An 18832-nucleotide genomic window follows, 5' to 3' on the forward strand; every position below is an offset into this window, starting at 1 on the left:
TTTTTTTTTCCCACGGAGCTTTGTCAGACACACTTCTCAAGTGTGACACAAACATAGGATGACGTACAGTTCACCGTCGCCACACCTGTTACCGTAATTTACACTGCGGAAAATTTTACGGACGTGACGTCGATTTTAATTCTGTCAGACGAAACTAACTATGTCCTATGGAAACAGGGCTCGTAGTCCCTACTGGTGTCCGAAAAATGTCACACAACAATTTATTACCAAATAAACACAATGTTGCATAATGACCACCCACTCTTACCTTCGGTTGTGCATGTTGCTCAGCTTCATATTTACGTCCTCTCTGGGAGTTGTAGTGCGAACACGTTTATTCGTGTGAAATTGAACTGGGTTTTGTGACTACTTTTCCCGTGGTGCACCTGGAAGAAGAAGGAGAGGGCGAATGTTTCCATCTTGATGACGTAACCGGATAGTAAATTGGTACAGTGTTGCAGTATGTGATCAGCTGAGTGCCTTTGTCTCGCTTGTGTAGTTGTAGTACAGCTGTTTTCGTTTTGTGTTTGTTTTATTGTCGGTTAATGTATTTTGTTTTATTTAACGTGATTCCCTGTTGTAAAAAAATAAATAGCAACTCCCATAAGTACACTAAAATCGCTGTTATATATCTATAATTGACTATTTTTTTTGTACGTTTAATACGGTTTACGTTCACTGTTTGCCGAACAGAGAAAGGATCACAGTCTGTACAACGCTGTGATCACCGATCCAAGCCCTTTCATTCTGTTCGTTACATGTCTAATTAAGACACCGTTTTAGCTATTTTTTTTTTTAGTTTTTTTTTTATGTATGTGGGTGCCCACGTAGCCGTTGACTAGCTATTACCATATATTAATCGACCACAATCAGGAACTGTCAAACCCGGAGAACAGATTCCGCCTCTGGCAGAGAGATGAAAATCAAGGATGCTAAAAAGCCGTGTAAGTAGAAAATCTATCCGTGCTGCCGTACATGATATGTATTACAGTGTAACAGTACATTATTAAAGAATTTAAGTGCGTTTCTTTTTCACCGAGGATAAAGATTTTATTGCCTAAATTCGGCGATAATATTTTTATGTGGGCGGGGGATTCTCTATGCACTTTATACTGTACGTCTTCAGACTCGAGACTGATTTCCCCGCTGTGGCGGACTGTCCTTTCAGAAATGGACAAATTAATTTCGTTTCCAGGCAATGTTTTGTTCACCGTGAGCTGCAGTACAGGACCTGGTCTGATTACATTCGAACACATTTGAGGTCACATCGACGTACTGTACATCACACCTCTTCCTGAGACGGGAAACATGTCTCCTACATGTCTGTTCCAAAGTCCCCTTATTGCATTTTCCAAAGGCAATGAGAATCACATGGGATGTTAAAATGGACTTAGTTTAAAGGAAAGTCATTTTGTAAATAATCAAACCAAAACCGGAACCAGTGATAGAGTTTTGTTGTTGGTAACTGCAGTTCTCATTTTGCGTTGTAACTTGTCAATCAAGTACTGAGGTTTGTTATAATATAAAATGAATAAGGTTCTAAGGTTAGAGTAATAATTCTAATACACAAAATATTAGACTGCATATTGTTTAAAATGCCATTTTTTCTGATTTTTCATTAACAGAAAAGAGACTTAAAAAATAACCCTATACAATTTCTTGCATTAGGAATTTGTCTTTTCTCAGACCCCAGCTTGCTCTCCATGAGACACACAGACAGGGAGAGAAGCTGGGGGGTCAGAGCGCAGGGTCAGCCATTTATACAGCACCCCTGGAGCAGTTGGGGTTAAGGGCCTTGCTCAGGGGCCCAAGGGAGTAGGTTTCCTCTGCCGGCTGCGGGATTTGAACCGGCAACCCTCCAGCCACAGGTGCAGATCCTTAGCCACAGGACTTAATCCTGTTTAATGTAATATTTTTAAAAATATTAATATTTTATGTTGGATCATATTATTTTGTTTTTGACTAAGCTGTTAGTGGGAATCTTGCATAATCTGGAGAAGCCACCTTTAAAGGTGCTATCTAAAATAAAGTTTATTTTTACTATTTATTTTATTTGCTGTGGCCTTGTGAATTCAGACCTCATACCAGTAAACTCAGTGGGGTTTTTTGTTACGATGCCATCAAAGTAGCTTTACTACTAATTAATAAAGTGGTCTCACTTGTTATTCCAGCCAACTTCTGAGTTTAAACCATGAGGAAAGTCAGTGACTGTAGTCTGATTATAAATGGGCCCCCATGAAAGGTGATTAACTTAGAACTTTGATATTTTAATACTGTTTGTTAGTCATGTTTTGATGGTTTAATTAAAAAAGGATACATCCATGGAAACATAGAACTTTATTCTTAATCATCTGCTCCATGGACATAATGTACTGTACCAGGGAAAGCTGTCTATGTACAATGGTACAATGACCTTTGATAGATTTCTATCTAATCAGTTTCACTAGGCAGTAAACAAGACTGTCTGGTTTGATGACCAGTTCAGTGAATGTTTTGTGGTTTGTTTTTACAGTAACTTGTACTGATCTCGTTATTCACATTTGGTCCTCAGCTCTTCATTTTCTTTAGAGTAGGGGGTCTTGTTTTGAAATCATGTCTATTTACATGTCTATTTTAAAATAATTACATCTATTTTAAAATTCCTTTCAAATTCTGCAATTTCTCTCACGGGATCAATAAAGTATCTATCTATCATCTATCTGTCTATTTACACTGAACAGTTTGGGGAGATCTGGGCTGAACCCCGAATTTAACTTAAGATATTGATATGCTACAGTGTCCGTACCCCTTAAATTGACATAACAATGTGGAATTAGTTTTTTTTGTATTTGTGTCTTTAATATTTGTATCCCATTACAATATTACAAATAGAGTGCATAATTCACTCTGCCTGTAGTGGAATAATTTCTTAATGTTTCTATTCTTTTGTTTCCAGATTAACTTGCTGATCCTATAAAATTTTGTAAAAATATTTGTATTCTTTCCTCTACTTTTAAGGTCACTACAGTACTGAAATTGACAGTATTGTAATGAAGGACTACTGCCTCTTAGTTTTCAGCCACCTTAGGCCACGTTCATGAAACATTTACCACTTTGATAAGATTATACTTAATATAAAAACAATAAGAAAAACACATTCGAGTTTTTGTATGAGAATCATCCCACATTTTTCTTGTAATACATGTAAGATACATGCACCTGTTACTTTTCTTCATATGTTTTGGGACTGTTCTGTTATTGCAGCATTTTGGAAACAAGTAGCTGATGTGCTGAGTTCAGGCCTAATCACTGTTTTGCTTCTGTTTATGATGACTTACTGAGCAGCTTTACTGCAATGCCACCAGGAAACCTTTACTGGCAGATATAAGGAAAATAATTCTTAAATTCTGGAACAGTCAACTTCCAGAATGAATGGTACTGACCCACTTACATTAGAGGAATGGGATTCGGTCTTCTGGTCAAGCATCTGTTAAACTGATTGATTAGTCTACAGTAGTTTTAGTTTTAGTGGGTTTAATTAATTAAAATCACTATGTGTATGAAGTCCTTATAGTTCCTAGTGTGTCTGCTTTCTTTGTTTTCTTTTTAAAAAAAGTAATGAACTGTCAATCACCAAAAACAATAAGAAATACAATTAAATTGTAACCTTTGCAATCTATAAAGAGACTGATTGAAGAGTCCCTGTAGACCCCAGAAAATGTTCGATCTCAATTTCGAAAGACAAACCTATGATTTTTTTAGTGTCTTTAAAAAATGCTAAAGCGAAAAATTTTTGTTTGGTTTTGTCCTGTCTATGAAATTGTCATTTCTTTCACTGTACAAAGTTCCATTAACAAACTTTTAATTATAATGTGAATGAGGAAAAAATATTTAATTTCCTAAAGGTCATCTTAACTCAGTTTTCAAGCAAACAGTAAATGTTCTCTCACATCCTCCTGAAGTTATCACCACCGATTCATTTTGGCTTCTGCCCTCTTACACAAAGAGTGCTTTGTGCTTTTCTGATGTAGGCGTAGGCTGGTGGATTCTAATTTTTATATATGTGTTTGAAAGAAAGTTATATTGAAATAAACATGTTCTTTACAATCTTCTAATACAAGTGTTAAATCAAGAGAAAAATACTTTACAATAAATCATTTTTTTCTACTATTGGATCTTTTACTCTTTTTGGACATTTTGGAAATCAAAATTAAGAATAAAATATGTTTAAAAACAGTTCCCTACCTTATCATGACACCCTATGAATGCATCTGTCTTTTATATTTATGTATCAGTGTTTACTCACAAAAGCCTGGGTTTTGTATCTTCACACATTGAATAAAGAACATGTATTCCATTGAGCTACAGCTGGGTTGCTTAGCACCAGTGATGCCGGATAAATGTGTTAGCTCAAAATGCCCGCTGTTCTGGAGAAAACCAGCAATTGCAGTAGGAATTATTTTGCAAGTTAGTCAGACTTTTTTATCCACATTATTACGTATTATTTTATTACCCTTGCCTGAATATTTCTTAAGACAAAGCCAAGAGGATCCTGTTTAACCTTTCAAGATATCAAAGGGGATTGTGCATACCTGAACTTTCGATCACAAGTAAACAGCTTAATTATTTCTAAAATAAAGCATATGGGTGAGCTGTCTCAGAAGTATTTTCAGGACTGTTACTATAGTAAGCTTGTACACTTAAAAAATGTCAAAATAAATATCATAAAGACAGAAAACCTCAAATCAACATTTTATTTTATTGTTCTTATGCAGTTATCCTTGAACAAATATGGAGTAATAATGTGTTTAAATAAATATAATTTTATAATAGATTAAACACTGCAGGGAAGTTAAATACAAATTTAAACATCTTTGGCTTATTTAACCTTTATCCTGCTGCATAACACTTACTGCCTGAGTGTGGTTGATTCTGTACACTGTTGAGATGTAAACTTTCTGAATTGGAATAAACAAATCATAATGATATTTTTTATTGATTTATTACATATGTTTTACTATGTACTATAGCACTATACATTCCTGGGGTTAAAGTGTAAGAGTTCTCAGCATACAGTGTTCCATTTTATGAGATAAAATAACAAAATAGGCAAGTGGTGCAATAAGATACAAGCTATTATAAATGCTGTGACTGTCTCATCATACATTGTAACAAAAGGAGATTTAAACATCACCAAAGGTTATGTAATGAAATTGTACTTCTAAGGAAAAAAAAAGATCTGCAAAGTCAGACCATCGTGCCAATAGCAACGCTGTTCCTGCTCATCTACAGGGTGACAGTAATGTTTTAAATGGAAAAAGCAAAACCTTTCCAGAAACTATTGTGTGATATTAAAATGATTGTTTTGAGCTGTCTTAATTGTATTTACAGATTTTTATTATTTCCTTGTATAATAACTGTGATTTTGGGACTAGACTCTAGGCGATATTGCAAGACTTGTGCTATAATCAGGTTTTTAAAATGAACTGCATATGGTAAAGTGATCAGTGAAAAGGCCAGAAAAAACCAAAAGAACAGACCTTGAACTGTCTTCTAAAGTAGCACAATTGTATTGGATTGCACTGCCGGAACAAGCGTGGACTCACAGAGACTTCAGCACCATTCTTGTTTTAAGACACACAATATTTGGCAGTAAGCTGCCGTTCTCTTTAGCCTCCCCTAAAAGAGTCAGAGATGACATATTTATACCTGGGTACAGATTACTGCAGGTTCTACTGAGATTACCTTTAAATAGGGCAGAAGTCTTGAAATATCCAGTGCCTGGTATTGGCCTATCCATGCACCAGTACAGCTCGTACTTTTGTTATCCAGTATTCCTGCTGTCACAGAGCTAAGTGGATGAGGTAAAAAGCAGATCCAGTCTGTAAATGAGATCATGAGACTCTCCTTCACATTTTTCACTGTGTGCTCTTGCATTTGCTGTAGCCATAGACCCCTGAAGTAGCAATGTTTCGTGGTTGCTCATGCCATTCGTCTCATAAAGAAGTAATTAACCTTATTGCATCCCTCCAAAAACTGCACGATACGATAGGTTAATAAAAATCAGATCGATGCAATTCTGACGCTTGCACACTGTCTCCGCAGCTTTCCCCTGGTTTGGGATGGATATTGGGGGGACCTTGGTGAAGCTCGTCTATTTCGAGCCGATCGACATCACCGCCGAGGAGGAGCAGGAGGAGGTGGAGTGCCTGAAGAGTATCCGCAAGTATCTGACTTCCAACGTGGCGTACGGCTCCACGGGCATCCGCGACACCCACCTGGAGATCAAGGACCTCACGCTGCTGGGTCGTCGCGGCAACCTGCATTTCATCCGCTTCCCGACGCACGACATGCCCACCTTCATCCAGATGGGTCACGACAAGAACTTCTCCACCCTGCACACCGTGCTGTGCGCCACCGGGGGCGGGGCCTACAAATTCGAGGAGGAATTCCGAACGGTATGACCGGACCTGAAGATTGTCGGCGCGATTTTCCTTCTCAAAGCTTCTTTGCTACACGGCAGTAAAAGCCTGCTCACTCTCAAAGCTAGAGGGGTTTCTGGCTTCCTGCTGCTAGCTGAGCTCTTCATGAGATAATTGAATCAATTAGTGACCTTTATTGATCAGCTGTAATATCTGAGGCCTGATGTTTTGGAGGTAATTTTGAAAGTGTAAAGGTGCAAAGTTAAAAAATGCCGCCACATATTGAAATGAGAGTAAAATTTATTTTTTTTTGCTTAAATTGACATAACAGTTTGGGAGTACTAAAAGTAAAGCTCTTCAGGAGCAGGTTTTAAAAAGTCACCTTAGAAATATTTAGTGTGCACAGAGAGTGACACGTGTTTTTGAGTGAAAAGAAGAAAGAGATATCAATAAATATGATATTATTAGAAGTATTGCTAAAAGAAATGTAATACAACATATCACAATGTGCTACACTTACGATAGCATTTTAGAAGCACACAGCACCTGGAACCAGCTTCAGGACATGTCATTTAAATTGGGGTTTGATTGGTTAAGTGCCTTACTTGTAAAAAAATGTATTAACATCTATAATGATGGACTCTTGTATTCTTAACGGATTTTTGGTGTGAAATAAGCAGTATTTAGAATGCTGAAAATGCTTTAGTTTAGTTCATTATCACTTAACCATGCAACACCTTATGAAAAGCTGCCGAGTTAAAATATGATCTTAATTTTCATTGCTTTAAATTCCTCCAAGAGCCATCTTGGTTCTCAGGCAACACCTCCACTAATTGCATAATTCTCAAGTTTGATACCTTCTGTACTTTTTGTGACAATGGAATTGCAAGTAGTTTGCTCTCTACAAATTCCAGACTTTGATTGCCCTGTCCAAAATTGAGCTTGTATTGTGTGTGGCATTCAGAGCTCATAAGCTAGACATCAAGAGCTAACTGTAAATGGAATACAGGTGCACAACGGATACAAAGGGTAGGGTGGCAGTTAGTTAGTTTGACTCTTAGTGTAACAGTGACAACTACAATTTCCAAGGCACCAGTAGGCCTTCAGTAATTCCAAAAATGGGTGAGTCTATGTGATTTTCTGTATCAGAAAAATAGGGATTAGTGTAAATCAATAAATCTTGTTTCACTAATATTTTGCATCTTGAAAGTGATAAGTAATACGCCAGATATCCCAGTTTAAAGCTTTGACCATGATACAAGTGGTGTTCAGTGTTGTCCTTTAGTAGAAGGTTCAAATAACCTTATGAAAATAACTCGAATTGTTCCTTTTACTTGGTCATAGAAATAATGTAACAATTAAAGAAGAACTCTCCAGAAAATATCTGTTGAATAACATTAAAATCAATTAATTCATATCATTGGCAGATATAAAGTGATACTTTGGGCTGAAATCTTTGGAAATCCTGTTGTTGCATAGTAAAGTATGGCCCATTAACACCAAGCATTTTCAACAATTAAGTGCAAACTTAAGTGACAAATAATGGCAAGCCTTCAATGCTTTGAAAATTGAAACAAGAATCAAAAATCAGACAAGAGGAAAAAGTTATGTAAGTGGTTAGATATAAAAATACAGGTTAGATAACAGATATTGCGATTTAATGTAATTGCAGCAGCTCAGACGTCTGTTTTCAACATTGTAGGGTCTATTTCTAAAGTCTTATTTTTGTCCCTTCATATATCTCAGTTGAGTACTGTGCTTGATAATTGTAGTCCAAGTACCTGTACTTCAGAAAATGTGCATTAATATTATCTCTCGACAATGAAGTTGAACCCTAAGCAAAAAAATAAGACTCAGCTTTAATTCTAGTACAGAAATAGAAGTGTTAAAATGGTTTAAAATCTGCATTATCATTAATGAATAGACATCACATTTTTTTAAGTAAATCTATATAATTTTGGAGTTGAGGAGAATGATGAATAATGTTGGCTGCACCAAATGCAAAACCGACTGTGAAACCACTTCTTCACAAAGAAGGAAATGGAAGTCTCTGCTGTTGAGACCCAGCGGGACTAAGTCTTGTTGCATTTGACTCTGTGACAGATAATAACCTCACCTCATGGTCTCTCACTGACATTGTAGGTACTGTATTTTGCATCTGTTTGTGCACATTGTAGATACAGTATTTTGCATCTGTTTGTGCACATTGTAGATACAGTATTTTGCATCTGTTTGTGCACACTGATTTAATCCCTGTTTTTCCTTTGTTGCTTTTCTTCCAGATTGGAAACCTGCAGCTTCACAAACTAGACGAGCTGGACTGTCTGGTAAAAGGGTTGCTTTATATAGACTCGCCCAGTTTTAATGGCCAGGCCGAATGCTATTACTATGAGAATGCCTTGGATCCAGATCGCTGCCGGAAGGTGCCTTATAACCTGGATGATCCTTACCCTTTGCTTGTGGTCAATATTGGCTCAGGGGTCAGCATCCTGGCAGTATACTCGAAGGACAACTACAAGCGAGTGTCTGGCACAAGGTAATAAATACGGTCTCAGGTTTATGCTGTGTAAACAATCTTTATACCAGTTTTTGGTTCGGCCTAGTTTTACCAAAAAGTTTATACCATTTCTTCATTTTAAGATTTGCATCTTGATGAATTTTCCCTGATTTTCTGAGCTTCACGCTGCACAATACAATCTTTATTGTCTTAATTCTGTCTTTAATTTTATTGTTCTTATGACATCTCCAAGATCATACTCAGAGCAGTTCTGTCAGGGGGTGATATTGCACAATTACATTAAAAAGAACCCCCTACGTGGTTGTTTAAAAGACATCCTGACACTGAAAACAAACATGTAAGGTTGTGTGGAACAGTGTAGTAATTCCAGCTAAGGTGCGTTTTTCCGGGCCTTCTGTATACATTGTAGTTCTGTGGTGGCTACCTCAAAATTAGCTAGTTACTCTGAAAAGTATCAGTGCAAGCCTGAATAATCTTGCAGGTCCCGCACAGAAAAATTATGGGATTGATAGGGAGAGAAAATGCTACATGTATACAATTGTGTGTTTGCCTAATTGTCTATTTTGGAGCGGTCACATATTATTGTAAAAGTTAGGATGTGAGACACTCAAAAACCATTTTTCATAGAGAAAAATAGAAAATCTTGCTGCACAGTGAACTGCTGAGCATAGTGGGAATTCTGCTCTGAGGAGCTGGCTCGCCCACATGAGCACTCTGATAGGCTGCCACCCTGCTCCTGGGCTTGGCTTGCCTTGGGTTCAGTCCAGCTGAGAACTGGGGTGTTTTTTTCTGCTCTTTCCAGCCTGGGAGGGGGCACGTTCCTGGGCCTGTGCAGTTTGCTGACGGGCTGTGACAGTTTCGATGAGGCGCTGGAGCTGGCATCGAGAGGGGACAGCACCAATGCTGACAAGCTGGTTCGCGATATCTACGGGGGGGACTACGAACGTTTTGACTTGCCAGGGTGGGCTGTGGCATCCAGGTGAAATACAAAAATCAATGTTTTGACTCTCTGCTCTACTGATGTATGTCTCTCCTGCAAAAATATATTTAAAACATCAGATTCTGCTTCACATAACACATCAGAGAAAGATCTGATAGGAATCACCACAATGAGAACCACAGAATGTTAAATTGTGATGCTCTACATTATGTGTATTTGTAACAAGAAAAACAAAAATTACATTCATTTACAGTCATTTATCTTTAATTTGCCCTTTAGTTTTAAATTGTGTACTAGTATCTATTACACATGCTACAATGATATACTCTTACATTTATATTACATCTATTTTAATGTTATTTTATATGCATTTATATATATATATTTGACGTTTTCATTTTAACCTTGTCATTTTCTAAAGATTCAAATTCTTCAAAATCAATGTGCCTAATAGTTATTCCTGTGTGTAAATACCAGTTTAGGTAGCTACCCCCTTCTTTAAAACACTAAGGAATCTTCAAACACTTAGCTTGTAAACAGAAAGTCCATTTTGTCTGCATGTAATGAGTTAATCAAGTAGGAATTTGAAGGGAATTCAGCTGAAGTCTAGATCCCACTGTCTTCTGCAGTGAGGGGGGGAGGAAGGTTCAGGCTGTGGCTCCACAGTGAGCTGAAATAAAGACACTTCTGGTACAATTCTGCTTTTCAAGCTTTGGGAACATGATCCACAAAGAAAAACGGGAGACTGTGAGCAAAGAGGACTTGGCAAGGGCAACCTTGGTAACCATCACCAACAACATCGGCTGGATAGCAAAGATGTGTGCTGTGAATGAGGTGAGGGGAGAAAAATACGCTTGAATTACCTTTAGGGTTTTACAAATGTGATATTGTGTGGTGGTGAAATACCTTCAGCATTCATTTGCTTTGATCCGCACCCCAGAATCACACACTCTGGAGAGTTTTCCGTTTTCTTGTCTCTTATTTTATCTTGCTTTTCTAAGCCTTTTCGAAGGTTGGTGGGAAGACAATTGAATACAGATCATAATTGAATCCTAAGTATGGGTATTTGAACGGCTTGTGTAGTCAGTACTTCACCTGATTATGCTTCACATCGACTGTTAACATGGCACCGCCATTATTAGCAGAATGGAAGACCCAACACTCAGATGAACCATATTGAGCAACCTCATGTTCATTTTCTATATTTCCTTTTTTGGTTATCTAATGACACACGTCTCTGAGATGACTCCGCCCTGGATTGCCACAGTCAAATGAGTTCTTTATTTTAGGCCTTGCACAGCTTCATTGCCAAACCTCTGTTAATTAGTGGTTCTGTGCTGAACCTAGTTTAGAAAAACAAACACGCAGTAGTACAGGTACATGCTGCAATCCAGATCTCTTTGCTTTCGGCTTCTTTACAGTGCTGCCTTGTGGCTTGAGAATCAAGCAGCATTGTACAGGGCTATGAAAACTTGGAGAGATAGCATCAGCAGTACACATCAGCTCATTTGTGGTTGAGTTGTGAGAACATTACTTACCGTACCTCGGATGACATCTGAGTGCATCTATGGGAGCCAAATTTAGCACTTCTTAAAATGTTATTGACTGAAAAGGACAATAATACTAACAGAGGGATGTTGAAAATTGATTGAAAATATACTGTATGTCATTTCATTAATGTGTAAAAGGTAGCTCAACGGTTAATACTATAAAACAGTTGATGGATAGTTTTAGGATTGCCTGTCCTGCATTGTGACACTTGACATTCATTTGAAGAAAGAACTACATTCTTTTTCTTTCTACAGAAATGTTTTGAACTACATTGGTAATTTTTGAAAACTTGAAACCAGATTCAGCATCTCTTTGTAAATAGTTTAGATGAATATCTTGGTGGAGTTCACACAAAAACAAAAGCGTGTGAAGGCAAGTTTTTCACCTCTGCCTTCCCTTCGTTCATGGAATAGACAGCAACACTGAATTCCTCTATCCTGGCTTCTGACTACGGCTGTCCAGGAAAGATCTAGAACGACATGATCAGCGATCAGTGTGTCCAGGGTGCTCTGACTCACAGCTGAACCACTGGGAATCATGATCATTTAATGATTATGTAAATGAGTTCTCATGACTTGCACAAATGTGTGACGGTTTCACAATCTTGCCTATGCCGAGTTTATTGCAATAATGATGATGAAATTTTTCTTTGCAAGCCACATTGTGGTCTTACTCTCAGAAGAATTAAACGAGGTGGTTAATGAATAATATTCACTTTCTGAAAGTCCTGCACTGTAAGCACTTGTTTTTTTTAGGACATTGAAATGTTCAGACCACTAGGGCTTTATAAAATAAACTGAAGTATTTTAATTACAAAGGGTAAACGGCCTCTGTTAAGTCATGTTTGTTGAGAGCCAATTCCTATTGCAGAACTAATGTAGTTGCTGCATAACACCAAGCCTAAAACAGAACAGGAACAGTGGTATGGTATTGTTTGACTTGTACACAGTCCTACTTGCAACCAAACGGAAGGTTGATATTGAAACTAGAGGTACTGGACATGTTATGGGAAAATTACACATAAATGTATCCGCATGCCCTCATTCCTGGATATTTTGTTTTCTTTTTTATCTACCTTTAGAAAATAAACAGAGTGGTGTTTGTTGGAAATTTCCTCCGTGTGAACACTCTGTCTATGAAGCTCTTGGCCTATGCTCTGGACTACTGGTCACAAGGACAGCAGAAGGCGTTGTTTCTGGAGCATGAGGTATTTTCTTTATGTACAGTATGGGACTAAAGTAATGACAACTTAGGAGTAAAACGTATATTCCTTTATCGGTGTGCTATGAAAATATACACTATGTATTTGAATGTCCATATCCATGGAGTGAGAGGTGTATAGGATCTGAAGGCTTTAAATCATTAGACATCAATGAACTGCACAGTGACAGTTTTTTATGTGGCAAAAGTGAAAATAATATATAGAATTTGTACTTTGTTACCTCTTAGTCATTTTAGGCTTAATAGAGCAATTTAAATTTCTGAATTAAAGTGGGCTATAGCACAAAGGTGAATTCTTGATGGACTGTCTTTTAATTCGAACACAACATCTAAATAGATCCCCTTGTCCCTCTGCATTTTTGATTGTACAGCAATTTGTAAACTAATGAGCGTTTTTCAACTAAACTAGAACTCTTTTAACATGTGGGCTCTTTAGCAATAGCAAAAAGAGCATCCGTAGCTGAAAATTTTATTTTTATTTCTTTTTTTCAAGGCCTTTTACTACACTAGCGCATCAAATGACAAATTGGGGAAAATGTAGGTTCCCTTGAGTGCTAATACATTCAGAAATGATAAAGACTAACTCTAAAGCCCAAGTGTCCATCTTTTAAAATCCCTTCCATTCTTTCTTCTAAATACACAAAGACTATGTGAACAATGTAAAAAACAAAGCCTACTTACTCATCAGTAGAATGCGGTTGAATTGCACTTTGTTTTTCAAGTTGGCCTATTAATGCTGAACTTACATGTTCTGATCTCTTGTAAATGTGTAATATATTTAATTAATGACTGAAAGAAAATCGAGGCCTATTTTTCCTAGGGAGGTACTGATAATTCCATTTATGTGATAACAGGTGACAGTCGGTCACCTATACAGTACACAGTATATTCCTTCCAGGGGTAACTTTAAAAGCCTGCCCTAACTGAAATCACCTCTCTTGCAGGGTTACTTTGGAGCAGTTGGTGCGCTTCTGGGCCTTCTAAATTTTACTTAAAGTGCTGCTTTTTCAACTGGTTGCCGCTATCCCGCACTGACAATGACACAGCTCACAGTCAGGTCTGTCTGACAAACCACCAAAGGACTGCAAAGAGACTTTTTCACCTGTTCCACACAAAGGAAGAGTCCTGCAGGGAACATGGGTTTATAAAAAGTTTATAAATACGTTTCGACACTCCCTGAAAAAAATGTGAGAGAGCGGAAAACATATACAGTAGAGTACCTGTGAATTACATGGTCCAGTATGAGTGCCACTTCTCAGTTATTACCTGAACATTGCTACACAGCCTCTGACTCATTTGATGCCAAACCCTATTCTGTTTGGTCAAACACACAAGCCAATAAAAAAATCTGAATTACTGTATCTAAGAGAAACTTAGATATCTACTGTATCTAAACAGCTATTCAACTTTTAGGTGATAATGGTTTACACAAAAATATGCTGGTAAGGGGCCAGCGTTATAAATGCTGTTTAACACCTAGCTATTTGCTGGGACTAATGGGTTATGGGTATGAAGATTAATTTACTCTTCAACTGATCACAGTGTTACAGTAGGGCAAGCTTGTGGCTTCCAATTACACTTTTATGCATAAATCAAGTCAATGTTGAAACTTGAAAGTATCAGCGATTGGAAAATGCTAAAATACTTGACAAAAGGGCTTTATGCCTAAGATGAGCATTTCAGCTACATAGCGGTTGCTCTTTATCATGGGGATCAAATGTACCTTGCTGTTTTTCTTAATAATTCGTTTTGTCTTGCAGTCTGTCAGGACATGATCATGGCACACAATATATGTGAATTGAGCAGAATTCCCAATTTTGCTCAGGCACTCAAACAAAACAGCACTTGTATAAAACATAGATTATTCATCAACAGCACTTGTATAAAAAATAGATTAATCATCGCCACTGTGAAGTTTAGTTTTATGGTTGGACCATACTGTAAGTTCATCTTATGAGTAATGTGCTTATTCATTTAGATTTTATATGTGCAAATTAACAGCACATAAGAATCTGAAATCTGAATAATGCTTCAGTATCAACATAATATTTTCTTGCTTTCCTCAAACAAAGCACTTAAAATCTGTTGTATACTGTATATCAACAGGTGTGTATTCCCATAGCTTTGTAGATAGAATTTAAGTGCAAGGTGATAATATCTGTGTAGCATAAACCTTGGGAATTAAGAGCATGAGAAGTCTGCATATCTCTATTTTGCACTAGTAGTGAAAGTGGACAAAAAGGGATTTTGCACTGGGAGTTACTGACACTTGTAAAACTATCTTCAAAAACTCATCTACAGATAATTTGAATCTGTCAGGTGACTTACCTTCTGTTTATTGAAAACCAAGTCCAACTTATTACATGCAACATTTGCAAATTGTTCTTAAACATTCATACATTCACTATATTAAAATGTTTTAAATAGCTACTAAAACATACAAGCTATTAACTTGACCAAGTAGCCTTTTCGGGTTTGTAACATTTCTGAACTATTGAAACACTCCTTAAAACAATTTTTGTAATATAAAAGACTTTGCCTTTTTAAAAGATTAAACTTACTTTTTTAGTAATTCCTTTTTGTGTTAATGATGTGTTGTTTATATTAAAGAAAGATGGGCATTACTTCAGAGACAGTAATATTGTGGAAATGTAGTGCAGTATTTTTTTGTAGTCTAGTCCCATTTATCTGTAAACCACAAGGCCTGGCCACAAATCTCTATTATAATTAATTCAATTTGTCTATCACTTAAAACCAATCATAATCACAGACCTAAAGCAATTAGTTTGATTACTTGACGTCTTAAAAGAAGCTAATATCATTATATAATTGAAAAGATGCTAATAATCATTGTCAAACATGAAGGATACTAGATGCTCATGTAACAACAGAAAAGTTGAAAATTGTCCAAATGACACATTTCAATCTTTGCTGAAAGAAGTCCCAGTGTATGAATTCATAATTGACCATCTGTTTTGTGCAAGCAGAATTGCAAGCAGAATTGCTCAACTTAAATTTGCATCTTAATACAAGTTGTCTTTAATTAAAATGAAAAGGAAAGGACTAAAATGAAAATCACAATTTTCCTCATTTTTAGTGATAATACAATGTGTGTGCATGAAATCTGGCCATTTTCACCAAAACAAAAGATGTGCACCAGTGAGTAATGTGAGGGTTCTTTCACTCTGTGTTTTTCTTTCATTTTTCTCATATCTGTCTATGATCATACCTTGTTGAAGACGTCATGAAACAATAAAGCAAACAAAACATTACAATATAAATGGTAGAAATATCACAGTTTTGCTGTCACAGCTTTCTAATATTATTTCAACACTGAACTGAACAGTGGTAGGTTTCATTTACATTTACAGGCTGTAAATGAAAGGCTGTAATGAAGATTTAGTGTTTATGGTTTTGTAGGTTTTTTTTCTTGGGATTAACCCTGGGTTAATATTTTATTGTGATCATTTTTTGGGGCCACCTGAATCATTAATTGTTTTTTTACTATTGCCTTATTATTTTCTTCCTTTGCATTATAAAGACCTAAAAACAGAAGTGGACATTGTATATAAGTTTTGATGATGCCTTAATTGTCACTTTTTGAATATTAGCGTTTTTTATTATCCAGAATATCCATATCCATTTTTACAAATAATGTAATAATCCTTTTATGTCTACCTCATACTAATACATTCAAGCATAATTTCAGGAATTTAAACCGAGTCCTACTGCTACATACTGTAGGAATTAGTAATACAGGTAGTTTTCATGCTATAACAATGTCTACCAGTAGAGGGCAGGCTTTGACAAGTAGAGCATTGGATTTTTCTTTCATACTTAAACCTATGTTTAAAATGTTAGGTTCTTCTTTGTGTTTTGGAATAACAGATGTTTCAGAGGTTGTGTGGACAGAACCAATACTGTCAGTAACACTGTATTTCATTGATTTTAATCTATTATCTTTGCTGGCAAATCCTGTAAATAACATAGTCTGGACCATATTCGTTTGCTGTAAAGTCTATACACACTGTATTTTTTTTACTGTCATAAGTATTTAAACATTACCAAGGTATCTAAAGTATTTTCTGGAAAAAAAAATCAATAATATATGTTTAAAAGAGAGTGGTAAGTGTTCGTTCTGACCAATATTAACTGTAACTTTTATTTTATTTTGAATTAGAATATGAAAACGGAGAATCTGTTTGATGCTATAATTTAAAAGGTTATGTATTTCCTTTTTCTTCAAATATTGCAAATGAAGAGAGTCTTGACACTCTCCATATAAGGGATAATAGTAAAAGGTTGATTTATTTTGTGGGCATTTACTGTACATAATCTTTTATCTTTTTTATTCCATTGAGAAACAATTTAGATTAGTTAAGATATCAAGGAGTATTTCTAATTGGAAAGCCTAGTTTAGAAATTTTATGCAAAAATCATACATCTTCAATAACACTAAATATAATTTTGAGTTTGTTTTTGTGTGCAACAATACAGGAATCAACTATGTTCTGGACAGTACTTATGAAGCCAAGTGACCCTAAATACTTTGTAAATGCTACAACATTTAAGAAAAATTAAATGGTACTATAGGCCTCTGTGTTTTGAAAAATAAGTATTCTGTGTTTCTGTATAGCTGTGTGGGTCTGTAAACTCAATTATATAACCAAAACACATGCTCTTCAGAGAGACATCACTTATCATGATTGTGAGAGCCTCAATTCACCAAGTTTTATATGTCACCATCTAATTACCAGTTTCTAAAAATCTGGAACAATTCCATTATAATCAATTGAACAGGTGATGTGTTAAATCTGTTAAATCAGAAAGTTTTAAAAAGTAATTTCTCTTGAGCCCTTAAGGCCCATAATTCTCTTAATTGAACAGATTATCAAATTGATTTATCAATAGTTTGATTTCTAAATGTATAGGTGGTATAAAGATCTTTAAGAATAGCATCAGTTTCACTGTACAGGTATGTTGAAGGTAAACAGTTCAAAATTCATGAAGCAGTGGTAAAGACCTGTTTGTACCTTTAATTAAAATTAGTAAACCAGGGGATTATAACTCCTCATTTGCTTGTTCCTTTTACCTGCAGACATATTCTTCAAGTAAAGAGTGAGGTGATGTTGGCATCTTTGACAAAGGAATTGGCCTTAATTTAAACCGCTAATGGAATAATACCTTCTGTACAATTAGAAATCAGTCTGTTCAGTGATGTGTATGAGGGCAGTGTTATGCAAGTAAATTGCAACAGATGTTGAAGTCAGTCTCTGTGTTAAAGGAGAATACACTACTCCACCCACTATTGCCACATGTAATTCTGATTAAATTACATGTAAATCAGATTGGTACTGATGATATCAGCAGTATTGGGTTAAAGAAATCCGGTAGTTCTTCTAAAATATTGGTGAAACTAAATAATACAATATTGGGTTACGGTAAGCTTCTCTGTGTTAAAATATTCTGGAATCTGTTTGTATTTCTGTTATGTTGAAAGTACTGTAAACATTTTTTTTAATTGTTCCCTTCTACATAATGGTGTATCATCCGGGGAAAGAGACTTTTTTGAATTTGTCAAATAAATTCCTATGTTGTTGGATTTAGTGTTGTAGGATTTACTAAAATGATCATTCAAAGTTAACCTTGTTACCAGGTACCTGCTGTGATTTGAAGCTCCACATTTAAAACTAAACAGGCCTTATCTAAAACTAAACTAAACACAGTGTCCTTATCTTAACGCTTTTTTTTTTTCATTTTTTCTCCATAAAGCATAATGGCTTGGCTTATTGATATTGTGGCTTACAAATACACTCTTGTGTGGTACACAAGCACCAGCACATGTACACTTCTGTAAGAATGCAGTGTTCTTTAGCTAAAGAAGCAGTTGAATGATGCTGTAATTGTTGAACAGTAATGGAGACTGGCACAATGGTACAGCACACTTTAGTTCAGGTTATATATATTAACCAAAATGAAATGCCTTTAAAACCATCTAATGTAAATTGTTTTTTTTGCATTTTTATGGTATCCATAATTTGTTTCCCTTACTCTGATGCATAGTATTTCTTTGCCTAAACTGGATATTTGTGGAGGTTTAGGGTAGAGGAGATCCCATCTCAGACCTTCTTTGTGGCTTGATCTCATTTTCTGGCTTTAATTATACTGTAATAAAATGAAATAAAACACTCATAAAATGAA

At 36.0% G+C, this 18832-nt stretch overlaps 1 protein-coding gene across 1 annotated transcript; it reads left to right on the top strand.

Annotated features, from left to right (window-relative positions):
* The first annotated feature begins 438 nt into the window (after positions 1-438).
* Positions 439-18832, top strand: LOC148821313 (pantothenate kinase 3). The gene is made up of 7 exons (XM_088932752.1): positions 439-944; positions 6085-6437; positions 8684-8937; positions 9722-9898; positions 10570-10693; positions 12492-12617; positions 13576-18832. Exons 1-7 carry the CDS (start codon positions 917-919, stop codon positions 13624-13626), a joined length of 1113 nt encoding a protein of 370 aa, XP_088788878.1. The 5' UTR covers positions 439-916; the 3' UTR covers positions 13627-18832.

Source organism: Atractosteus spatula, chromosome 14 (assembly GCF_055471065.1).
Source record: "Atractosteus spatula isolate fAtrSpa1 chromosome 14, fAtrSpa1.hap1, whole genome shotgun sequence".
Lineage (NCBI taxonomy): Eukaryota > Metazoa > Chordata > Actinopteri > Semionotiformes > Lepisosteidae > Atractosteus > Atractosteus spatula.

Excerpts from the sequence above, each read along its gene's own strand:
- LOC148821313 (XM_088932752.1), top strand. The coding sequence starts at position 917 with ATGAAAATCAAGGATGCTAAAAAGCCGT. Across the intron at positions 8,938-9,721 it reads AAGCGAGTGTCTGGCACAAG|CCTGGGAGGGGGCACGTTCC; the intron begins GTAATAAATACG and ends TGCTCTTTCCAG. Across the intron at positions 12,618-13,575 it reads CGTTGTTTCTGGAGCATGAG|GGTTACTTTGGAGCAGTTGG; the intron begins GTATTTTCTTTA and ends CCTCTCTTGCAG.